Source organism: Plecotus auritus (assembly GCF_963455305.1).
Source record: "Plecotus auritus genome assembly, chromosome: 2".
Classification (NCBI taxonomy): Eukaryota; Metazoa; Chordata; class Mammalia; order Chiroptera; family Vespertilionidae; genus Plecotus; species Plecotus auritus.
In genome coordinates, this window is record NC_137771.1 from 455210 (window position 1) to 480540 (window position 25331).

Consider the following 25331-nt stretch of genomic DNA (forward strand, 5'->3'; position numbering starts at 1 on the left):
CAGTGGGAAGCCGGGCCCTGGACTGCAGCCAGAGCCCATCAGAGAACCCTAAGTGGCTGCGGCGGCGGGCACCCAGCTCTGCCTCCTCCAGAGGGACCTGGGCGGGGCCAGAGGGACGGCCAAGCTCAGGACAAAGCAGAGGCGGCGGCTCCTGTTCTCTGGACACCTGCAGGCTCTCTCCCAGGTGTTGGTACATTCCAGCCAGGTCGGGGGAGGGAACACAGAATGGCGACAGACATTGGGAAGTAAACTGTGAACGTGTGTTTGCTTTGCTTAAAGAAAAACACTTTAATTTCACACTGCTAACTAGGGGGGGACACCGAACTTGGCAGTTGTGGGGCCAAACTATGTACAGCGCAGGGCGGCCATCCGTGGGCAGCAGCCCTCGGGGCCAGAACGGGGGAGGAACAAGTATTAACAACAGGCAGCGCGAGGCCGCGTCGGGCGGGGAGGCTGCTGGCTCAGTAGAAGCAGACGGTGTGCAGGAAGGTGCGGCCGCTCTTCTCCTCGAACTCCTGCAGCAGCTCCTCGATCTCGTTCTCCATGTCCTCCGTGTGCTGGATCTGCGGGCAGAGACGCGTCTGAGTGGGAGGACGCGGGTCCCAGGCCCCAGGAGCCCAGCTCCCACTCCTCATGCCGGGTGGCCCCAGGCCCTCCCCTGGGGGAGCGCAAAGGGAAGGGGTTGGGCTCTGAAACCAGGGCCTGCAGTCCAACGTATCCAATGTTCCATGGAGCCTGGCCGGCGTGGCTCAGCGGTTGAGCATCGGCCTATGAACCAGGAGGTTAAGGTTCGATTCCCAGTCAGGGCACATGTCCAGGATGGGGGCTTGATCCCCAGTGTGGGGTGTGCAGGAGGCAGCCAATCAATGGTTCTCTCATCATTGATGTTTCTCTCTTTCCCTCTTCCTTCCTCTCTGAAATCAATAAAAAATGTATTAAAAGTGCCGAAACCGGTGTGGCTCAGTGGATAGAGCGTCGGCCTGCGGACTGAAGGGTCCCGGGTTCAATTCCGGTCAAGGGCATGTACCTTGGTTGCGGGCACATACCCAGTGGGGGGTGTGCAGGAGGCAGCTGATCGATGTTTCTCTCTCATCGATGTTTCTAACTCTCTATCCCTCTCCCTTCCTCTCTGTAAAAAATCAATAAAATATATTAAAAAAAAAAGTATTAAAAGAAAAATGGGAAAAAGTCACATGGATTGCAGCTACGGACCCGCACTCCATGAGACACCGGGCACAGAAGGGCGGTCCCCTTCCTCCCTGAGTGAGGGGTGCACACCGTCCTGTGCAGGCTGTACGGCAGCATCTGAGGCCTCTCCCCACGGGCTGCCACCAACATCCCTCCCAGTTGTGAGACCTGCAAGTGTGCACACGGGGCCAGGCGCCCCTGCTGGACGACCACTGCCCTAAAAGGAGCAGGTGCTGCCAGGGTCAGCCCTGGGCGGCCAGCTGGACTGCAGCCAAGGCCACTGATGGCTCGTCCTGGCCTCTGAAGAGCACCACCCCCACCCCAACAACTCCGCTTTACAGCCAGGTGACCGGAGTCATACGTGTGATCTCTGGGACATGCCTTCCCCGGCAGCCTTTTCTCTTGCACGACGGCCGGCTCATGGGCACAATTGCTGGAGCTTCAGCAGCCACACTGGACCGTGAGGCCCACTGGGATGGAAGCTGTGCTGGGCCCCTCAGAGCAAACCAGCAGGGCCCACCTCTCTCTAGACTTCTTGGTTAAGCTTTTAAAAAAAATTAATCCTAACCCGAGCATGTTTTTTCCACTGATTTTTGTTTTTAAAAAATATTTTTATTTTATTTCATAGAAGAAGGGAGAGGGAGAGAGAGATACATCACTGATGAGAGAGAACCATCGATCAGCTGCCTCCTGAACATCCCCCTACTGGAGGTCGAGCCTGCAACCTGGGCACATGCCCTTGACCGGAATCGAACCTGGGACCCTTCAGACGGCAGGCTGACGCTCTGCCCACTGAGCATGCTGGCCGGGCTCCAATGACTTACAGATACCGTGGAAGGGAGGGGAGGAGGGGGCGAGAGAGAGAGAGAGAGAGAGCGAGAGAGCGAGAGAGCGAGAGAGAGAGAGAGAGAGAGAGAGAGAGAGAGAGGGAGAGAGAGGGAGAGAGAGGGAGAGAGAGAGGGAGAGAGAGGGAGAGAGAGAGAACCAATGACGTGAGAGATTCTGACGGGCCGCCTCCTGCAGCCGGGGACCAAACCTGTGACCCCCTGAGGCGCAGGCCGATACTCTCACCATTTGTTTCTTCCTGTTTCTGTCACTCACGCCAGCTGACCGAGACCCAGGGACCAGGGGCAGAGCCAGGCTGTGGGCGCCTGTGCTCGGTGCTTTTGTCACACGTAAGAGAACACTCCGCTCTGAGCACAGCTGTGCTGGCTGCACAAGCCCTGGCTTTCCCACACAGGAGGGGCCCGGGGCCCAGGCCCAGCCGCTGGGAATGGCGAGTGAAGGGATGCAGAGCCCCTCAGGCCCTCTGACACCCTGACACACGGCAGCTTCATGGCAGCGAGACCCCAGCAACCACTCCTTCCGTCAGCTTCACACACCACGCGAACTCCCCAGAGCCAGCTGCTGACTCTCACACCGTGGGCACCCTCAGGGGCCGGCACAGGCCGAGCAGGCCGGGCGGGCGGATACTCACGCACTGGCACAGCTCGCAGATGAGGAAGGCCCCCAGCGTGGCCTCCTCGTGGTTGTCCTGGATGTCCACGTTGATCACGTGCACTGGCTGGCAGGTCTCCTGCTCCCTGGAATTCAGATCTAAGGGGACAGAAATGACGCGTCACCTGCCGTGCCGAGCACCAAGCCTCCTCCTCAAAATGGCTGTGACCCAGTCAACACCAGGCCCCCACCTCAACCCTCCCGGGTCCTGGGAGAAGCATTCAGCAGGCTCTGCCCTGAACATGATTGGCCAAAGCCCCTTGCCAGGCCCTTCCGGCCGGCTGTGAGCCCCCTGGGGCCGGGGGAGGGGGTGTGTGAGGGACGAATGGCACCCGCAGGGGTACAGCGCCGCGGGCTCACCTTCCACCACCTGGTCGTACACTCTCTCCTCGCAGGTGAGGATGAGGTCGAACAGGTCTTTGCAGTTCTGGAACCTCTCTGGCCGGGGCTTGATCCGCTTATTCCTGTCCAACATGTGCAAGATGCCGTTCTGCGTGTAGCTGGGCGCGGGTTAAGGAACTTTAGTGACTTTACTTTTTGGCTAACCCTCACCAGATGGTATTTTTCCATCCATTTTTAGAGAGTGGAAGGGCAGGGGAGAGACAGAGAGAGAAACGTCCATGTGAGAGACTGGGTCCTGGGATCGAGCCTGCAACCAAAGTACGTGCCCTTGACCAGCATCAAACCCGGACCCTTCAGTCTGAGGGCCAACATTCTATCCACTGAGCCCCACAGCCAGCACTTTAGGGGAGACGTCGTGAAGTCAGCTGAGCCAGTGTCTGCACAGGCAGAGCCGCCAAGCTCCACGGGCAGGAGCACCCAGGCCTTGCAGACGACAAGGCAAGCGGCAGCCCTGCCCTGATCGGCGTCAGGACCTGCCCACCTCGGCCGGCCAGGCCGCAGCTTCCAGACCAGCACGTTCCAGAAGCAGAGACCTGAGGCCTGCCACCTCAGCCACCTGTGTCTCAACCCGCCAGCTGCCTGACTGGCTCCACAGCACCTTTGCTCAGCCAACTCCGACCGTCAGCAAGGACAGCGCTCACCTTGACGCCACCCAGCCTGGCTCACAACAGCAACGCAATTCCAGAAACCCGGCAGCAAAAAGGTGCCAGGGTCGAGAGGAGGACCAAGATGGCGGCATAAGTAAACACCTACACTTGCTGCCTCTCACAACCACATCAAAATTACAGCTAAAAGGCAGAACAACTACCACCCAGAACCGCGGGAAAGCTGGTCGAGTGGAAGTTCCCCAACTAGAGAGGTGAAGAGGGCGCAGTGAGACCGGTAAGAGGTGCGGAGGCGTGGAGAGTGCTGGCACCTGGATGTGCTGCTCTTTTCATCGGGAGGGAGATACAAGCTCCAGCTTGCTCTGAGCTCCAGTTCCGGGCGAGACTCTGGGGGACCCAGACACATACGGGGAGAAACTGGACGGTCTGGCATCGGGACAGGAACGTGAGGGCGGCTTTCTCTCAGAGGTGCTCACAGAGATCATTGTTCCTGCACAAGGATGTGGGGGTGGAGACCCGGGGACCTCTCTGATGCAGGGCTGACTGGCAGCCATTGCTATTTGCTCCATCCTGGTGATTCCCAGAGACCCCGCCCCACCCGATTTACAACCCCACCCAAGCTGTGTGTGTATCGTCTTTTGCATATGAATGGCCTGTCCTTTCTCCACCTAAAACCTGTCAAACTCCAGCTGGGTCAGAGAGCCCCAGAGCTTCCAAAAGAAGGTCCAAGGCCCTGCAGCAGCCGCCGGCCTTGCTTCACAGATGGGCCCTGAATGGAAACCTCCAAACCCCATACAAAGAGGAGGAATCTGCATATGTCTCTGCAGCTCCTGCTGGGCAGCCCCAGACAATGGCTGACCTTGCAACTCCTTGGAGGTCCAAGAGCCAGTGTACCCAGTGGTCAGTGTGAGACCATACCAGACTGCAACTCTTCACATCCATAAGAGACACACTCAAGGTTCAGACTCAGTGAGCACCAAAGCCCCACTGTAGCAAGTCCTGCCCCATAAGTGTCTCCTGCCCAACAGATCTTCCAGTGTAGACACAGTTGGTCTATTAGAAGAAATGATGACTGAAAACTTCCCCCACCTGGTGAAAGAAACAGACTTACAAGTCCAGGAAGCGCAAAGAATCCCAAACAAAAGGAATCCACAGAGGACCACACCAAGACACATCATAATTAAAATGCCAAGGACAAAAGACAAAGAATATTAAAAGCAGCAAGAGAAAACCAGTTAGTTACCTACAAGGGAGCACCCATATGACTGTCAGCTGATTTCTCAACAGAAACTATGCAGGCCAGACGGGAGTGGCAAGAAATATTCAAAGTGATGAACAGCAAGAACCTACAACCAAGATTACTCTGCCCAACAAAGCTATCATTTAGAATTGAAGGGCAGATAGAGCTTCACAGATGAGAAAAAGCTAAAGGAGTTCATCACCACCAAACCAGGATTACATGAAATGCTGAAAGGTATTCTCTAAGAAGAGGAAGAAGAAAAAGGTAAAGATAAAAAAATTATGAACAAAACAACAACAGTTACATATCTACCAACAAGTGAACCTAAAAATCAAGTGAATAAAAAACCTGATGAACAGAACAAACTGGTGAATATAATAGAACCAGGGGCATAGAAAGGGAGTGGACTGACAATTGTCGGGGGAAAGAGGGTGTGAGGGGTGTGGGAAGAGGCTGGACAAAGAGCTTACACCTATGGACCAGGTCAGTGGGCAGTGGGGCCGGGAAGGCCTGGCGTGGGGTGGGAACCAGGTGGAGGGGAGATATGGGGGGAAAAAAGAGGAACATCTGTAATAATCTGAACAAGATTTAAAAAAATAAATATACAATTTAAAAAAATAGATCCATAGACACAGAAGCATGGAACAGACTATGGAATCTCCGGGGAAAGTGGGGGTGGGTGAGTGGGCAGGAAGAAATCAAACAAAGAACATGTATGCATATGTGCATAACCTATGGACAGACAATATGGTGGTGAAGGAGCTGGCTATAAGGGGTCAATGGGAGAAAAAAGGGGACATATGTAATACTTTCAACAATAGATTTTTAAAAAATACAGAAAAAAAAAAAAAAAAGGTGCCAGGGTCACTAAAGACAGTGAAAGGGGCCCAGGAGCTCAGAGCGGACACACGGGTCCCGCAGTGAGGTCCCACCAAGTAGGTGACCCCTGAGCTGGAGGCACCCCCTTGGGACCCCAGGGAGAGGGTGTGGCCTGTCGGGCTCATTCTGGACCTTTAATTCCATTTGAGAGAGTGTGGCTGATGCAGGAATTGAGTGCTAGCTCAGTGTCTCCCGGACAATGTACGTGCCTCAGATGGCTCACGCTGTCTTCCTAGCTTCCTTTCATAATGCGTTCAAGTGGTTTACCTAAGTTCTAACGTAAAACGATGCCAGGCCACGGCTGTGGTGGTCTGGTTCCTGACACGTCAGTAACGCCGGCGCCCTGCACCCCACAGGCTGGGCAGCAAGGCCCAGGAGAGGGCGTGAGGCTGAGGCTGAGCCTGTGGTCAGCCTCTCACCTGCCACCCCACCAGCCCGGCTCTCGGGAGAGGACCCCGGGTGCTCAGGTCGGGGCTGACAGTCCTGCAAAGAACTCGCACAACTCCCTCCTCCTGCACGTCGCCCTCCATCACTCAGGTGATGTCACAACGAGGGTGAGGCTCATGGGCAGACCTTAAGCAGAAAGGCCTAGTTGGGGGACCAGACCCGGACCCTCATTCGCGTGACAGGGAAGTAAAACAGTGGCCTTTCGGGACTATTTTCTGGCAAATTCCAGGGATGTATGGCCTGCGCCAAGCCAAGCAGGACCAAGGGCAGGAGGTGCTGCCCCAGCCCTTGAGCAGGAAAACCACAACCCACCGCCGTTTCATTCCCAGAGACCCAGAGCCTCTTGAACCCGCACTTCAAACCACAAGGGACAGGAGGGGGGTGCGGATGAGCCCGAGCCTGCCACCAGGACAAAGCCCCAATCAGAGCAAAGCCGGGGCCAGAGGGAGGGGCCGTGAGGGTGCGTACTGCTGGGAGGAGCAGACCCCAGGCCCCGTGTCAGAGTGACACGCTTCTGCAGGCCGAGGATGCCTCCTGGCTGCGCAGGGCCTCCACGTGCTGAGGCAGCAGCAGGACCTGCAGCGGTACCCCTCACGCAGCCCTGAACCCGAGGACTCAGGCCGGGAGCAGCAGACACAGGGAGCCCGTGAGGCCCAGAGTGGCACTGGGAACTGCGAGGACAGGGCTGACCACCCCTCCCCCAGCGAGCACTTAGGTTTCTAGTCACACCCCAGCCCCTCAGCGCAGGGGCTCCGGTGGCCGGCCGGGTGGGCGGGCCTGGCTGAGCCTCCGCTGCACTCGCGTGTGAAACAGGAGCTGCTGGGTCCAGAGGAGCACAGTCTGCCTGGGTGACACGGGAGGTTCCTGCTACACCTCGGCCTCCCAGACCCCACGATGCTTCCCAAGCCGAGGGGAGGATGGAGCAGTTAGACCCCTGGCTCTGATGGACTCGTGGGGCACGGAGGGAGCTGCTGTTCCATGACGCGGGGCCTAGCACTTGCACCCATAGCCCCGAGGGGCCCTCTCCTGGCTCCATGGCTGTCCCTGGAAGCTTGCTGGCGCCCACAGTGCAGGGACTCCAAACTGTGGGTGGGAGCAGGAGGGCGTGGGCAGCGGGAGTTGGGGGCCGGGCCAGAGACCCTGTGGGCACTCAGCTCAAAGCAGAGAGGTCCCATGGGGCTAGGAGGGGGGCTGAGGTTGGAGATGAGCGAGCAGTTTCCAGAGCAAGGGAATGTGCCGCAGGAACCCGAGCAAGGACCAGGCCCTATCAGCAGGGCTCCCCGCCCCCCGCCCTTCACTGAGCCCCATGATGATGGGCAGGGGCCTGCCACTGCCCCCCTCCCCCGCTCCCCAAGCCCCAGTCCTGGGTGGACAGAGCGCTTCCCAAGGGCAGGAAGGGAGTGCAGCAGGGAGCAAGAGAAACGGGCTAGGAAGACCCTCCAACCTCAGGAAGCAGGGAGGCCAGTGGCGGGGACAGCCCTGACCCCAAGCCAGGCGGCACCTGGTCACAAAGGGGCTTCAGGGCCAGCAGCCCCCCCACGCTCCCTCCTAACCACCAGGGGCCAGAACCTTCACCCCCATCCCCGCCCATGCACCTGTGGGGTCACCTGCTCAGGTCCTGGCTGGACGGGTCGTGTTCGGGCTCTGCCGACAGGATGGCTCAGAGCCGCTTCACAGATGCTCGCTCAACCCCAGTCGACACCGACTTCTTTCGGTCCCCAGATGCTGCCACACACAGCTCAGGTGTCCCCACTTTGTGCCTCAGCCTTGGAGGTGACCCCAAATCCTCTGTGGTCAACACTCCCTAAGTAAGGGTGGGCCATGCTCTGCACTGGGATCCTGTCACCCAATTTAACTTCTAATCTTAAACTTGACCAAACAAATGTCAGGCACAGGCACAAACCCTCAAGTGGGGCCCAAGTCCTCTGGGGAGGCAGGGTTCTCAAAGGCACTGTGGCTCAGAAATGCCCACGGAACCCCTCCCCAGGGCTCAGGCAGGGCCCGGGACCACCCGGTGGTCACAGCCGGTCCAGCTGCACTGGGCTGGGCTACCTGAAGGAGGCTGCACTTGCCCAGCTCAGGCACACCTCCCTGGGATGGGCCCAGACCCAGGCGCCCCCTCCCCCCAATTCTTGTTTCCAGGGCAGCAGGGCCCTGTGCCTTGGGGAAGCCCAATTCCACAGCCACCAGGAGCAGCAGCCCCAGCCAGGAGGTGAGACTCCTGGCCAGTGACCCCCTCCCTCGTCTCTGGTGTCTTTGCAGCCCCTCTGACTCCTGCCCGATGTTCCCTTCGGGACCCCTCCCCTGCAGCTGGAGCTACTTGGGCACCCAGGGGATGGGCGGTTCCTCAGCAGGGAAGCTACCCAGCCCATCTCAGGAACAGCTCATTCAGTCAGATTTTATGACGACGTAGCGGCAACATCTCTGCCTTTACCTGTGAGCAGCCCCAATGGAACGGGGCCGTGGCCCAATGAGCTCTGGACTCGAGGGCCAGGTAGGCTGGCACCCCTGGTTGCTCAGCCTGGCATCTCCCTCAGGCCCCCTTCTTTGACCCCCCACCCCCAGAACGTTTTCCCTGCCATGGGAGGAGGGCCGCACCCCTGAAACCCCACACCCAGCCCTCCAAGGCCGATTAGATGCCACAGGCCACGGCCACGGCCCCCTGGAGCTCAGATTCAGAAGAGGCCGAAGGGAACCACACGTGTGAGTCACTGCAAAGCACACCCAGTGGGACCAGGGAGCCCACCCAGAGCCATGGTGAGGAGTGGCTGCCACCCTTTCCTTCCCAATTCTCCCATGACCGAGAGAAGCAGCCCACCCCTCTCCCGTCACGGATACAGGTGACACCCCAAAGGGCCTGTCCCACCCTACACTGTCCTGGCAAAGCATGGAACCAGCAGGGACACAAGATATTTCCCACGACCGCAGGCCAGGCCCAGCGGCTGCCGACCAGGTAGGTGCATCCTGGAGCCCATCACCCACTGGAGGGCTGGCACCAGGGCAGGAGCCTGGGGGGGAGCCCTTGGCACACGGGGAGAGTAAGAATGGCCAAGAGCAGCTTTAAGCTGGGGGACCTCCCACAGGGCTGTGGGGCCAGCTGGGAGCCTCAAACCACACAGAACTGCTCAACCAAAGCTTTTGAGGCAGCACTTTTTATGTTAGGAAGTAAATTCAAACTCGTTTCAGAAATCAAAGCAATTTTTGCAAAGCATGTAGGTTGCACAAGCGAGAACGTGGGAGCCCCTGAGTCCGCTCGAAAAGGCGCTGTCCCGCTGCCGAGACGAGAGGGCGGCCAGCTCTGCTGGGTCTACAATGGCCCACACCACCCTGGCTTTAGGTCAAGCGACCCACTTCCAACACATCTGGTGTCGGGGTGGGGGTGGGGGGGCAGGTCCACCCCTTAGGCCTGGGCGAGTATGCACAGCAGTGAGCATGGCCAGGGCACTGTGTATGTCCAGACCCACAAGTGACCCTGGCTTCACCTCCTTTACCCCAGCCGTGGGCCCTGCTCAGCTTGTTAAAAAAAACAAACACCATTTTAAAAACCAGTTTAACGCACAGCTGCCGACCAGGGTGACATGCGACGGGGTCCAATGCAGCAGCAGCAGGAGAGCCCAATGACGCACGTGCAGGTGCCAGGCGGGCGACAGGGACGCCAGCACAGTGAGCCCGGCCCGGAAGGAGGACCAGGCAGCTGTCTGCACCCTCCGAGCACAGCACGAGAAAGCGGGCCGGCTGGGAACACGCCTGAGGAGACCCGAAGAAGTTTCTGGACATGGGCCCTCTCGAGCTGCTGTGTCCACTAACCGCACACCCAGCACGGAGGTCAGGAGGCTGTGGGGTATACAGTGCGAGAAGTCGTTTTTATTTTCAGCCTTTCTTTCCCCCAAGACAAGAAAAAGTACACAGTGAAAACGTGGGGACACACAAATTAAGCCAAGGCCTACAAGACAATGAGACAGAGATGGAGAAGAATAGTGACTCATTATAGGAGACCTGGGAGACAGGCGCATGCTGGACTCCTACGCTCAGTCCACACACATGCAGACAGGATTCAGGCAAGGGTTACATTCGAATTTCAAACCCATGTTTAGGGACAACTGGTCACATGCTAAAACCCCACTACCCACTAACATGTTTAGAGGCAGGCTTTTACCTGCTTTTTAAGGCAAATGGGTTTGTCATTTACAAAGCCGTTATCCACCAAAAGGTTTCAAACAGCCCAGAGCCTCCTGACAGACCAGCCCCTCCCTCCGGGCCCCGCGGAGTCCACGCAGCTACAGGCTGGTCATTCTTACACTGGAAGAACGTAACCATCTTTTCACCAACGGCTCTCCAAGGATGCTCCGGGCTCAGCTGGACTCCTCAGCGGGAGCTGCGACTCCCTGGGAGGAGCTCACGTGGGAAAATGGAACCCCCCTGGAGCTACACGCGCACCCACAGGAAACAGTAAGGTTAAGCCACTCTGTATTCACAGTGAATTCGTGGCCAAGGGAAGAAAATTTAAGGTCAAGGGGGAAAATGTGCACTTAGAAACGAAGTCTGAGGCCAAAGATGTCATCAAGCAATACTTCAAATGCAAGGAACGGAACAAACTTGGCTTCTCAAAAAGAAAAAGCCAGTTTGATGCACCCTACAACATGGAAACCCTCAAACCCTGCTGGTGAGTGGCCAGGAGACACACATCACGTCTCCAGCTACACACCGCCCAGAGGCGCACCCACTGAGAAGGTGGGCAGTGCCGGGGCTGGGAGAGCTGGGACGGGAACCATGTTCTGGAAGCTGCCGAGAAGCACGGAAGCCACGGGCTGCCCTCTGAACGGACAGATGGCACACACCACGGAGTTCCCCTCGTAATGGAACTCAGAAGAGATTTCGTCTGGAGGGCCAGGTGAACGCAGGCTTCCTGGACTATTCGTAGACAATCCCCATTAGGAAATGGTAGTGAACTGTGACTAACCTCATTCCTGCTCCTGCTGGTGGAGAAAGCCACACCCGCTGTTTAACCAAGGCCTTGGCTCCTAATGGGACAACTGGCCAAACCCTCCTGAGGCCAGTCCTTGGGAATACCATGAGGTCAGTGCACGCAGGGGCCTGAGGCCCTGGCTGCATGGGCAGGTGCAGGCCGCCTCCAGAACCCTGTCACTCCAGGAAAAAGTCATTTGCCCGGCGTGTCTCAATGGTTAAGAGCAGGGGTCCTCAAACTTTTTAAACAGGGGGCCAGTTCACTGTCCCTCAGACTGTTGGAGGGCTGGACTATAGTTTAAAAAAAAAAAAAAACTATGAATAAATTCCTATGCGCACTGCGGGCCCGGGACGAGTCGGCTGCTAAGCAGGACAGGCAGCGGCACCCGGTGGGCCGGATAAATGTCTTCGGTGGGCCGCATGTGGCCCGCGGGCCGTAGTTTGAGTACCCCTGGTTAAGAGCGTCGGCCTGCACACTGAAGGGTCTCGGGTTCAATTCCCGGTCAAGGGCGTGTACCTGGGCTACAGGTTCCATCCCCAGCTCTGGTCAGGATGGGTGTGGGAGGCAACCAATCAATGTGTCTCTTTCTCTCCCCGCTCCCTCTCTCTAAAAATCAATGGATGCGCTAACCAGTTTGGCTCAGTGGATAGAGCGTCGGCCTGTGGACTGAAGGGTCCCACGTTCGATTCTGGTCAAGGGCATGTATCCTGGTTGCGGGCACATCCCCAGTAGGGAGTGTGCAGCTGATCGATGTTTCCCTCTCATCGATGTTTCTAACTCTCTATCCTTCTCCCTTCCTCTCTGTAAAAAATCAATAAATTTTAAAAAATCAATGGAAAAAATATCCTTGGATGAGGATCGACAACAAAGAAAATTCATTTGCCCCATGTTACATCATAAACTATTTTTCTAGCTTCCTACTGGTTTTAACCGCCACTTCTGCAAACACCAGCCAAGCACTCTGTCCCAGGCACGGGCAGGGCTTTGCTCTCAGCTGCATGAATCAGGAGCAAATGAGGAAGCAAGCAAATCGCTAGGCCCCCCCTGCAGCTAGATGCGTGTCCCATCGCTAATCAAGTATCTCCTCTTGTATTGCCACGGAGACCCCCCTGATGCCACTCCCCTCCCTCACCCTGGGCGTTTGCAGTGTTCAGTGACCCCTGGAGCAGATACTCTCCATGACTGGTCAAGGGCTGCACTTGGGTCGCGCTGAGCACCAAGCACAAGGTTGTTCTGCCTCCTCCCTCACACCCCAGGAGACAGAAATTCCACCCAAGTGAAGTCGATAAAGCAACAAAGGTGTCCCCACCACGCCCAGAGCTTTGTGGGGGCAATCTCGAGGGGAGGGGGCTTTCCTACACAGGGTGGCCAGGAGACTAGTACTGTTGGTGACAGTGGGCACAGCCCCCCCCCCCTCCCAGCTTCCTGACACGGCAGAGACATGCACGGGCACGGACACACACACACACACACACACACACACACACACACACACACACGTCCAGTTGTCTTTGGAACAGATGCGTCAGGGGGACACCGAGTTCTGAGGAGTGGGTTCTGCTCCTGTTGAGCCATCAGGGACACGCACATCACCTCCTGCTCAGAGTCCCTCTGGATTTTGTCTTTTAAAAACCTGTCAGCTGCTTGCTGCTGTGAAAGGGCCTCTGTGAGCACGGAGGGAGTGTGCAAGCACACCACCCCGTTCTCGCTTCTCCCGTGGGTGTGAGCTTAAACGTGAACGGTGCTGACAGTATCTTCAGAACCAGCCAGGGTCTCCAGACAAGCTTCAAGCACTCGGAAGCCTGGCGCTAAGACCCCGCTCTTTCCCGGGGAAAGGGACCCTGGTAACGCTGCTGCAAGGCCAAGGGCAGCCTCAGCTCCCAGGCCCCCAACCGTCCGAGGCTGCTTCTCGGCGAGCCTGCACCCAGCCCCCCTCCTTGGCCCAAGAATGTGAGTAGAGCAGTTGCTCTAACACGGAGACAGGACACAGGTGAGGACTCACCAGTGGGAACACTTGGGGGGCTTCCCCCAACGCAGGCCCTGCCAGGGGTTCTGAGGAAGGCCCAGAACACGCACCGCCCCACCTGCGAGGGCTCCCGCCCGCCGGGCACGCCGCCCGGGGGACTGGCTCCAGGTGCCACCCAGATCATCACCGCCACCATGGCCTCCCAGACCCCCAAGTGCCCGCTGTGGCACCCACAGGAGGTGCCTGTTTCTGCCCCAGTGCCCCACCCACATCTGCCTGGAGCCGGCAGGAGAGCAGGGGTTCACACTGGCTACAAGACCTCCGGGCCGCTCGGCTAAGGAATCGGAATGCACAGAGAACACCTGTGGCCTATGAACACCTGAGCCAACATGGGGCCAGGCGTTCCACTGGTGCTACATCTCTTCCACCCGAGTTCAGCTGGGCTCCACCCGGAGAACTACACGTCACGCAGTGACAGCAGAGGCCCGGAGCCCACAGCAGCACAGGGTGGCAGGTGCCTGGTCAAAACCCCGGCAGCGATCACCTTAACCACCACAGCCGTGCACATTCACAAAGACTACGTTTAAAAAGCATCTTCTCCTCAAAAACCACGTGAGGACAGAGGGAGAAGATGGCCACTGCAAGCTAAGGAGAGGCCTCCGGGGAGGCCAACGCTGCCAACACCTGATCCTGGATTTCTACACTCGAACTGTGAGAAACTAAATTGGCTCCTTAAGCTAAAAACAAACAAAACACAAAACCTTTTCTTTCCTGCATCGAAGTAGCAGATGCAGCAGCCTGTGTCTGTGCCTGATGTGAATGCCGGGAAGCCAAGCTCCTCGAATCACCACTTACTAACAGGCTCCCTTTGCTCACAACGAGGCCTGTTACGGCCCTGCCCTTCCAGAGACATCCCAGGGGCGGTGCAGCCGCCCGGCCGGCGGTGTCAGTGCACACCCACTGGCACACACCTGCCTGCCAGGGAAGGGGGCGGACCTGCAGGGCGGAAAGCAACGGAGCCTGCAGCCCCCTCCCCATCCAATCTGTGGAATATCGTGACCTTGTCACCATGGACTTCCCGTGTCCGTCTGCGTGCCCTCCATGTCCACGGCCCCCAGGGTGCCCCCCCTTGCACTGTCCAAGCAGCACCAGGAACGCAAACTTAGTTCTCTGAGATGAGAGGACTCAGCACAGCACGCGGCGGCGGCCACGATCCACCCGCCTCCCCAATGCCCGACATGGGGTCAGCACGATGCCTGTGCCACAGACCACCATACTGGGGTCTTGAAAAGGGTGACCCGCTGGGATACAGCTCCTTGTCTTTCCTAAGGAGATCGTTGTACATCTGATCATAGGTCGTTTTGAAATCGTAAACATTGGGTTTGTCGGGCGCTGGCCCCGGAAGCTTCACGTGAGTCCCTGTTCCAAAGGACCGGACACTGAATCCCCGTTTGCTGAAAGACACAAAAGGAGACAAAGATCACAGCTGGGTTAAGTCAGACACTGACCCTACAAGCAAGGGGCATGAGATGGGAATAAACAAAATGAGTATCTTGCTGGTATTCGAGAACACGTTTTTAAATACTTAACTTTAAGTACTTTATTCAAATGTTAAAGAGTCATGTAGCATGTTAAATAAAAACCAAACAATGGGGGGTAAAGGGGGGAATAAGGACACATATGTAATACCTTAATCAATAAAGAGATTTAAAAAAATAAAATAAAAAATAAACTGAGAATTGAATAAGGAAAAAACAAACAAAACAGACAAAACCGAAAATAACGGAGACGCAGGGCTGCCTGCCCCGACCGCCAGCAGCGCCCAGTGCGCAGTGGGCCATGGCAAATGGCTGCTGGATGGCGAACGGGACACAAGCCGAACTCAGACGGAGCTGCTGAGTGACTGGGAAGCCGCTGTCACCTCCACCCAACCCCTCCCTTCTGGGAGCCCCCCGCCCCCCGCATGCACCTGCAACCAGCCCCAGAACGGTCGGCAGCAGCACCCAACCACCCAAGACAGAACCTGCAGGTCCACCCACACAGCTGGGCACTTCCTGCCACTGAGAAAGGGTGAGGGGCAGCACGCGCACTGCACCCCAGAACTGGCCAGAGAACACGGGGGGGGGGGGGGGGAACAGATGCATGACCGACAAACCAAAGGCCAGGCACCTCAGCTGGGACGTTCCCCGCTGGTCGCCACTGCAAATGCCGCCGGAAAGGGGGGCCAGGCGTAAGCACGTCTGCAAGCGTGTGCTGTGACCAGAGGGCAACGGGCCCCGCCTCCAAGCAGACAGGCCGACACCTCCTCCCAGTCCCGACGCTGCCCCTCGCCAATCCAGGTGACATACAAGAAAAGGAGTATTTTTTTAAAAATATATTTTATTGATATTTTACAGAGAGGAAGGGAGAGGGATAGAGAGTTAGAAACATCGATGAGAGAGAAACATCGATCAGCTGCCTCCTGCACATCCCTTACTGGGGATGTGCCCGCAACCAAGGTACATGCCCTTGACCGGAATCGAACCCGGGACCCCTCAGTCCACAGGCCGACGCTCTATCCACTGAGCCAAACCGGTCTTGGCGAAAAGGAGTATTTTTTGTCAAAGCACCAACAAGCCTGACCAAGGTCACCTCAACCATGGCGGTGGGAACCAGGCGGCAACAGGAACCCTCTACCTGCTCGACTCCACACAGGGGTCATGGTCACGCAAGGCTGGCCGGCACCTGCTTCTCTGGAGGCCACGTTCCCCTAAGCTGCCCTCACAGCTGACCACTGCCCCACAGGAACTGCCCCAACCAGCCACTTCCCTGCAAGTGCCCTAACGGCGCTGCCAACGCTCCAGCAACTTACTGGCTATTCATTTATTTTTCATTATTTTTTAAATATATTTTATTTATTTTTATTTTTTAATATATATTTTATTGATTTGTTACAGAGAGGAAGGGAGAGAAATAGAGAGTTAGAAACGTCGATGAGAGAGAAACATCGATCAGCTGCCTCCTGCACACTCCCTACTGGGGATGTGCCCGCAACCCAGGTACATGCCCTTGACCGGAATCGAACCTGGGACCCTTCAGGCCGCAGGCCGACGCTCTATCCACTGAGCCAAACCAGTCAGGGCCCTACTGGCTATTTAATGGGAAAAGGTCCATCTCAAGGAAAAGAGTGAATTATTCCTCAGACCTACGCTCTCTGCAGACTGTGAGACCATCAACCCTCACGGCTCCCGAGGGCAGAGGGACTCATGGGAGAGCAGGGCGTCCAGAAGCCCACAGCACCAACTCCCCCAACTCTTCACTTCACCCCTAGGGCACCGGGTCAGGGCCAACAGGACCAGGAGCCGCCTCTCTAGCCGCGGGGGGAGACTCACAGCTCCCCAAGGACAGGCATGGAGCTGAGGCCTGTGCCCAGAAGGCAGGGTCGTCCCTGTGGAGGGAGCAGCCAGGCCGGGGTGTCCTACTGAGAGCTGAGAAGCATGTGGGCCGAAGGGATGCATTAACCAGGAGAGAACACTTGTGGCCAGGAAGCTGGTGGCCAGGACTGACCCGAAGCATGAAAGCAGCTGTTCAACACGTACCTGGACCCACTCTGGCTCTGTCTCCAGAGCCCGCACGTCTTTCATGAGCCCTGCCTTCTGGCGGTAGCGCTAAACAAATCACGTGAAACCACATACAGAAACACCGTTCCACCCTAACCGGTTTGGCTCAGTGGATAGAGCGTCGACCTGCGGACTGAAGGGTCCCAGGTTCGATTCCAGTCAAGGGCATGTACCTTGGCTGGGGGCACATCCCCAGTGGGAGGTGTGCAGGAGGCAGCTGATTGATGTTTCTCTCTCATCGATGTTTCTAACTCTCTATCCCTCCCTTCCTCTCTGTAAAAAATCAATAAAACATAAAAATAAAAAACACCACTCCACTCAGCCAGGCAGACACGGAAACTGAAGGCCTGTGGCAACCCTGTGTCAAGCAAGTCTATGGTGCCCCTTTCTTTTTAAATATTTTTATTGATTTCAGAGAGGAAGGGAGAGGGAGAGAGAGAAACATCAGTGATGAAAGAGAATCATTCATCGGCTGCCTCCTGAACGCCCCCTACTGGGGACCAAGCCTGCAACCCTGGCATGTGCCCCTGACCAGAATCGAACCTGGGACCTTTCAGTCCGCAGGCCGACGCTCTATCCACCGAGCCACACCAGCCAGGGCTACGGTGCCGTTTTCCAGCAGGCTAAGATGATGAGAGCACTTTTTAGCAGTAGAGTGTTTTTACTAAGGTTTGTACATTGTTGGTTTGGACAATGCTACTGCACACGTTAACAGACTACAGTGCAGCGTACACACACATGACTTCCGTGCACGGGAAAACAAAACACGCAGTACCTGAGGGCGTCTGGAATGCACCTGCAGTGTCCCAGCTGTGTCTGCAATGAGGAAACTGGATATTCGGGAGAGAGAACCTTTTGGGGTCGGAGGAAGAAATACAGTCGAGACCAGCTGGCATGGCTCTGTGTCACTGAGCGTCAACCTATGAACCAGGAGGTCACGGTTTGATTCCTGATCGGGGCACACGCCTGGGCTGCGGTCTCGATCCCCAGTTGGGGTGTGTTCAGGAGGCAGCCAATCAATGATTCTCATCATTAATGTTTCTCTCTCTCCCGTCTTCTCTGAAATCAATTAAAAATATATATTATAAAAAAAGAAAAAGAGAATTTCCTAGGCCCTGGCTGGTTAGCTCATTTGGTTAGAACATTGTCCTGATTCACCAAAGTTTAGGTTCAAGCCCCAGTCAGGGCAGGAACCAACCAATGAATGCATAAATAAGTGGAACAACAAATCAATGTTTCTTTCTCTAAAAACAACAACAACAAAAAACAATTAAACAATGTATTAAAATGAGCCTAAGCACAGCCACTCTTGAGATCACTGATGAACTATCTATCCAGTGAGTACATCTGAGCCACAGCAAAGGCGTCAGGAAGCCCCAATGGTGACATTTCAAACACGAGAAACCACCACTTCTCCTGGCAGCAGGTTCGCCTTCCATTTGATTCCACAGTATTTCCTGAAGCTCACCATTGCTGGGGACACGCAGTGGTCAAAACAGACCCAAATCTCCCTCCTCAGATCCCGGGGGGATGAGAAAATAAATAAAACATCCAGGACACAGGACAGTGAGTAGCACGCCCAGAAGGCTTCTGGGAGGACACCCCCCCCCCCCCACCGCTGCCATAGGGCCTTCCCCTCCACCTGTGCAGCTGTCTGGGTCCGACCTGCGGGGGACACCACCTGGCAGGCCTGTCTCCTGCCCTCAGCGCGTCATGCTGGGTCTGAGGTTTGACTGGGTCTCCAGATGGAACACTCTCCATATCCCTCAAAGTAACTCGTCCCCCAGGTAACCGGGGCCCAACGTCCCCCCGCCGCCCAGACAAGGCTCCTTCGCTGGCTGGGCTTCTCTGGAGGAACTGCCCGCTGCTGTCCTCACCACCCTGCAGACGCAGATCTTCACCAAACACCTTTAAAAATAAGACGAATGCGGTTCGTTCCTCCCCCAGCAAACTGCTCACAGTGGCAGAAGGCTAATTAGCAGCGAAGCGCTGTTTCTTCTAAGCTGGTGCAACCACCTAACAGCCCATCTTGCGTGTGAGCCGTGCGCGTGACAATTTGTTTCTTACATAAGAGAACTGCAGGCTAGAATAAGAGGATTCCTGACAACAACAGGCTTTGTTTCAAATGCCGACTATTTTCTATGTTCACCTAACCTTCCAGACAAGTATTTACCGAACGCCTTCACCAGCATAAAAATCTTTCATAAGAACCCATCTGCCCCGGCGGGTGTGGCTCAGTTGGTTGGGGCACGTCCTGTACACCAGAAGGTGGCGGGTTTGATTCCCAGTCAGGACACAAGTGGAAGGCAACTGATCCACATTTCTTTCCCTCCCTCCCTCCCTCCCTCCCTCCCTCTCTCAGACACAAGCGGAAGGCGATTGATAGATGTTTTTCTCTCTCTCTCTCTCTCTCTCCCTCCCTCTCTCCCTCTGAGATTAACAAAACCTATCAGAGACCACGTTAACCGTGGGGTAAGAATCGTTTCCCTTGCTCTCCCATGACTAAGGGAATGCTAACGTTAAAGAGAACCCCAGAAGCATCGTGAGGGGGCTAGTGCTGCAGTGTGAGCCCTGACCTACTGGGAAGCATTGCTCTGCTCAGACTGAGCCCAGACCTCCAGCCTCCTGCGAGCACAGCCTGTGAGCACAGCGTCCCTCCGTGTCCCTCCACACAGGCACGTCACTGCTCCTCAGCCCCATCGCTAGCTACGTGGCCTCATGCCCACAGCACACAGCCACTGCTCCCACGCTGTCCCACCGACATGCCTGCCTGCAACTGCACTGTGAGCCGGCCAGGACTGGGAAGACACACTTCTGAAATGCAAACATTCCAATAAAATTTATGTTCTCACTAGCGAACTGTGGGCCCTAAACACGTTCCAGTAAACATTTTCTATGATCTCATTTATTCTTATGATCCCACGAGGCCAAGAATGAAACCGGGCGGCTTCTAAGCAGATCTGTGCCTTGAACTTGTGACAAACGTGCCATTTAGACTGCCCGGGTGGTGCCCTGCTTGGACGCCCCGCATGCCTCGTTCCTGGACCCTGTCTTCTCCCAGGCCACCTTGCTCTGCTGGCCACTGGGGGCTCCCCCTCCACACAGCACCAGTACCACAACCATCAATGTGCTTCCTTCCGGCACCAGCAGAACGCAGTCCCTGGCAGGGACGCACGCCCCCTGATGCACCTGCTCGGGCGCCTGCCCTCATCTGGAAAGGCCGGAGAGGACCCAAATGCAGGGAAGAACGTTCAGCTGTCGGAGCTGTTCCCGTGCCTGGGCTGCCCGGTTCTGTCTCAATGTTCACCTTCAAATGGAACTCTCCACCCTGTCCTGCTTCTGAAAACAAAAACCATACAGCCCCTCGGAGCCCATGCAGGTGCGCGTGGTCCTCTGCCATTCCCAGGACCCAACTTCAGACCCAGTCACCTTCCCACATCATTTCCAGTCAGCTTCCTTTTTCCTTTAAGTTCTCAGAACTGAGACATCAAAGACGCAGCCACAGAGGCCGCAGGACTCAGCTGAGCCACCCTAGTAAGAAGTTTCTGTAAATGTGTTCAGACCAGAGGTTTTTGGCACCTTGAGTGGGAGCACCCTATGTCTGAGACGTGCCAGGGGTGTGACCACACACCCTCAGGCAGCCTGAGACATGTCCCCTCTGAGAGGAGGTCCGAGTGCCTTCTCTCCCCATGTGGCTTGGGGCCCACATGCTCTGGTCATGATGTGAAGATTTGAGAGCACCACCCAGATCGCAGAACTGCAGGACCTCAGTTGACTGTGGCACCCCCCACCCCCACCTCCTGGATCCCTCCTTCAACCCAGAGTTTCCCATCTTGAGTCTTGGTTGTCACATCTACAATGACCAGAGCCCCTAGGGTCCCTCACAAGCTGGGCCTTCCTGCTCTGGGTGGCATCTCCTCCCCTTTCAAGTGTGGGCATCTACGGGTGCCCAGATGCAGTCAGGTGAGGCTGGGACAGCACCTGCTAGAGGAGCGCCAGAGATGAGCTCACCTGTGTCTCCCATGTTTGCAGCCTCTGCTCATCTTCCCAAAACCACACAGCCAGGGAGCTGTGACTGAGAACACTGAGAACTCAGCCCCACAACTCACAGAAGCCTGTCTCTAAAATTTGTTTTGAATTGCTACATGTACAATTAGAAACGTAGCTTCCAAAAAATCAACATGCCTCTTAACATGTAGGAGGTAGCTTGGAACAAAAAAATTAATTGGCTCTCAAGGGAAATCTTAATCCCCGGGGTACAAAGAACAGGAGTCTCTATGGAATCATACAAACAAGTCTTCCAACACCTTAAAAACCTAACCCCCGCCCCCGACTGGTATTTGAAAAATTTCAGTCTGAAAAGATAAAAATGATCACCCCAGGGAACATTCTGACCAGCTCTATTATTACTTGTATTCGACGTCAAAAAAAATGCAGTCCAAGCTGATTTTCAACAGGGCAAAAATAAAACAGGGTTTCACTGATAAACTACCTACAGAGTGTGTTCAGGTAGCCACATTCTTTTTTTTTTTTTTAATATATGTTATTGATATTTTACAGAGAGGAAGGGAGAGGGATAGAGAGCTAGAAACATCGATGAGAGAGAAACTTCAATCAGCTGCCTCCTGCACACCTCCCACTGGGGATGTGCCCGCAACCAAGGTACATGCCCTTGACCGGAATCGAACCCGGGACCCTTCAGTCCCCAGGCCAACGCTCTATCCACTGAGCCAAACCGGTTTCGGCCACATTCTTTTTGATATTTCATCTGTTTTCCTATGCATACTCTTTTGTATTTGTAACCAGCCTGCACACAATTTTCTTGCTTTTTTCCACCTACCACATCATTTTTCTTTGCTTTCCACAAACATCACCTTTAAGGCCTTATCTCTAAATCTGACTTTCATAAGCTCTAATTGTAACAGAAACCTTCAAATAAGTTTCTGAAGATGCTTTTAAACCCTGTAAAAAATCAAAATACATAAAGTCTTAAGTAGTTTTTCAACAGTGAGAAATACATGAAAAACTGTTCAATATCAAAGCAATTTAAAAATAAAGGAAGGTGATATCCATACTTTTGCCCTGGTAGCATGAAAAGATGGTGAGGAAATGAGAATTTTAAAAATAGGTATTTTCTGGAAGGCAGTCTGGCAAAAATGTATGAAAATGTAAAACATGTCTACCTTTGACTCAGCAACTCCACCTCCAGGAATTTATGCCAAAGACATAACCAGAAAATGTGCAGATATTTATATGGCACAAGGATGTTGACACTGTATAACTGCAAAACAGAACAAGGACACCCAAATGTCTATTAATGGGAGACTGGCTACAAGTCACCCTGCCCAGGGTCCCTCTGGACTCCTGGACCGCAGGTTCCCAACCTCTGGCTGTCACCACAGGAACAGACGGTCAAACTCAGTGCGTCCAAGTGAAAGTGACCCTGGTCGTCGCTCAGTTGGTTAGTGTCGTCCAGATACACCAAGGACTTGATCCCTGGTCAGGGCACATACAAGCAGCAACCAATGAATGCATAAATAGCAGAACAACAAACCAATGTTTCTCTCAAATAAAGAAATAGTAATAATAAAACACAGAAATGAGTACTGCAATCAGACCATGTTCACAACATGATGCGGAGAGGTTACAGAGCTTCATTTTGATCTCCCTTTAAGTGTAGGTATTAGACACAGAAAAATGGTATTTTGAGTGATCTTCATCTTCCATATTTTCTTCAGTGAGAATTTTGCAAAGATTATTTTTTAACAAAGGAAAACACCCCCCAAAATAGGCATTTTAGAAATTAAAGAGCCATGTCTAAAATAACCTTACATTCACCATAGGAATAACATGTTACCCTAACCTACCTCCTCGGCCCTCATTCTGCCCTCTGATGAGTAAACTTGAAAGACAGTACACGGGGTAAACGCACAAAAAAGAATTCCTCCTCTGGCTTTTTCTGCCCCCTTCCCACAGGAGACCCAGTGCTGTACTGGCCCCACCACGATGAACTAGTAAGAACTTGCTATCTTTTTATTTTTTATTTACTGATTTCAGAGAGAGGGTAAGGGGGGGGGGGTGGTGCATCAATCTGTTGTTCCACTTATTTATGCACTTGTCGGTCGCTTCTTGTATGTGCCCTGACCTGGGATCAAACCCACAACCTTGGTGTTATCTGGCTGATGCTCTAACCAACTGAGCTCCCAGGACCAGCCCAGGGCATCAGACAGGCATGACTTTGAAACTGATTTCACTAACAAAGTTGATGCAGAGAATTTTTAAGGCTTTTTCTTTTCTAAGATTTCATCCCAACTTTATTACAAAAATACTTAATAGCTGAAGGACTTAAAAGGATCACCAGCCAGAACCAGCAGGATGAGGTGGTCTCCACAGCACCTGTTATTATAATTAAAAACATTAAACATCAGTTTCCTTGAGTAATTTTCCGGGAATGTGAACGCTGCATTCTGCTGCTTAAATTTACCCAACTTTTTTTTTTTTTTTAAATATATTTTATTGATTTTTTTTTTACAGAGAGGAAGGGAGAGGGATAGAGAGTTAGAAACATCGATGAGAGAGAAACATTGATCAGCTGCCCCCTGCACACTCCCCACTGGGGATGTGCCCACAACCAAGGTACATGCCCTTGACCGGAACCGAACCTGGGACCCCTGAGTCCGCAGGCCGACGCTCTATCCACTGAGCCACACCGGTCAGGGCTTACCCAACTTTTAATGATAAAGGACATAATGCAGTTTGGGGGTATGACCCAGCACAATATAATTCTAGCGTATTTCTAGTTTTAAAATAACTTTACAGTTTAAATATAACCTGCACATAGATTTCTTAGGTTCATAGCCTATCACACGCTACCCACAAATGACATTAAGTGAAGACTTTGGACAGGGTGGCCGATGTTGGTTGGGAAGAATCAAACTCCTCATTAGCAGATCATGGCCACTGGACACTTCCAGCTTCAATAGGGAAACCAGAATGGTGGTGGGGTGGGGGGTCTCTACTTTTCCCGAGTTACTCAGGAGTCAAGCAGGACGGAGAAAAGCAGCCAGGCACTGCTGTCCTTTAATATCCACACATAGGAGCGCTGGGAGAAAAGGCAGTTTCAGCTTTGTGTCACTGTCAACACTGACGTGTATACCAAACTTGAACAATAATGCGAGGGATCGAGGAAGAAAACTCTGTCAAGCAGGAGTGAACTTTTTAAAGACATACAACACCAGGTCCCCGAAGAGGAGTTAGTACTGAAATATAAACGCGAAGCTCCAACTCGACTGCCGTCCAGAAACCACCGCCTGGAGCCTTTCAAGGGGGTTTGGGGGGGGGGGTGTGTTTTACATGAGACTTGAACGTGTGGCTAGAAGCAAACACACAAATTCATGACGTTGACAAAACAGGCTATTCCCGCCCCCCCCCCATTTTTTTTTAAAGCCTCTTCCTGTCCTGAGGTTACGTCCTGCAGGTTTCCCAACAGATTTGATAAATGACGATTCGCCCTGGGGACAGTCGCCAGACACTACCCCTAACCTGGCGTCTGAGCCCAGACAGGCCCACTACTTTCAGATGCACAGACGTGCGTGCCAAGTGGGCGCACAGAGCACCAGCCTTCCGGGTTTCCTAGGAGCTTGGAGGTTCCGGAGACGCGGGAACGTTTTAACTTAGAACCTGAATTTTCCCGCGAAGTTAAGCACACGTGGGGGCACCGCGAGGCCGACCCAGCCCTGTCCACCCCTCGCAGCGCTCGGCCAGAGAGCCCGGGCCGGGCAGCCCCCCGAGCTTCCTTCAGGGACCGCCCCGCCCCGGACGGGCCGGGGAGAACAGAGGCAGCCTTCGCCCAGCTCGGGCCGGAGGGACGGCGGATCGGCCGGGGGACGGGGCGCGCTGGGCCAGGGCGGAGGCCCACCTACCTAAGGATGTTGTGCGCCTCCATGCTCCGGTTCTGGTTGCTCGAGCAGACCACCGCCACCCGCAGCGGCGACGACGGCATGGCGGTGGCCTCACCGTCCGCTCCCTCCGGCTCGGGACTCCCACCCAGGCGCGGCTCTTCCGCGCGAGCAAGATGGCGGCCGCGGCTCCCGGAAGTCATGACGCCAAGCGGCGGCGCCGACGACGTACCGCGTTGGGACGCGCGGCGCGGGAGAATACACGGCGCCCCGCAGGCCTCCCCGCGCGATCTGAAACCAGGCAGCGGGCGGAGGGAGGCCCACCGACGGGCGCCGGGCTGGCGAGCTCGCCTCTGCTCCGAGGGGGCGCAGCCGAGGCCCCCGTTCCTCACAGGAGCTGCCCACCGACCGCGTCGGCGTGCTGACGTCACAAGGCCGCGCCGCCGTCGCCGAGAGTGACGTAAGGCGTCGCGAACGTCCCGCCGTTGTCGCCGGCAGTGACGCCACGCCGGCCCAGACAGGCGTGGGAGGTGGCTGGTCGCGACCGGCATAGGTCAGGGCGGCTCTACGCGCCGCAGAATCCCCTTGGGCCCTGGGTTCTCGCTCTTGCCACCGGGTCGCCCGTGTTCGGCCAACCCCAGAGC

The 25331-nt window shown here is 55.1% G+C and overlaps 1 protein-coding gene across 1 annotated transcript; it reads right to left on the minus strand.

Moving 5' to 3' along the window:
* Window positions 1–240: 240 nt before the first annotated feature.
* On the minus strand, window positions 241–25102 carry SSU72 (SSU72 homolog, RNA polymerase II CTD phosphatase). The gene is made up of 5 exons (XM_080655910.1): window positions 24712–25102; window positions 14501–14644; window positions 3046–3185; window positions 2666–2784; window positions 241–563 (listed from the first exon to the last, which is right to left on the minus strand). The coding sequence occupies exons 1-5, from the start codon at window positions 24888–24890 to the stop codon at window positions 462–464; spliced, it is 684 nt and encodes a 227-aa protein (XP_080512036.1). The 5' UTR covers window positions 24891–25102; the 3' UTR covers window positions 241–461.
* Window positions 25103–25331: the final 229 nt, after the last annotated feature.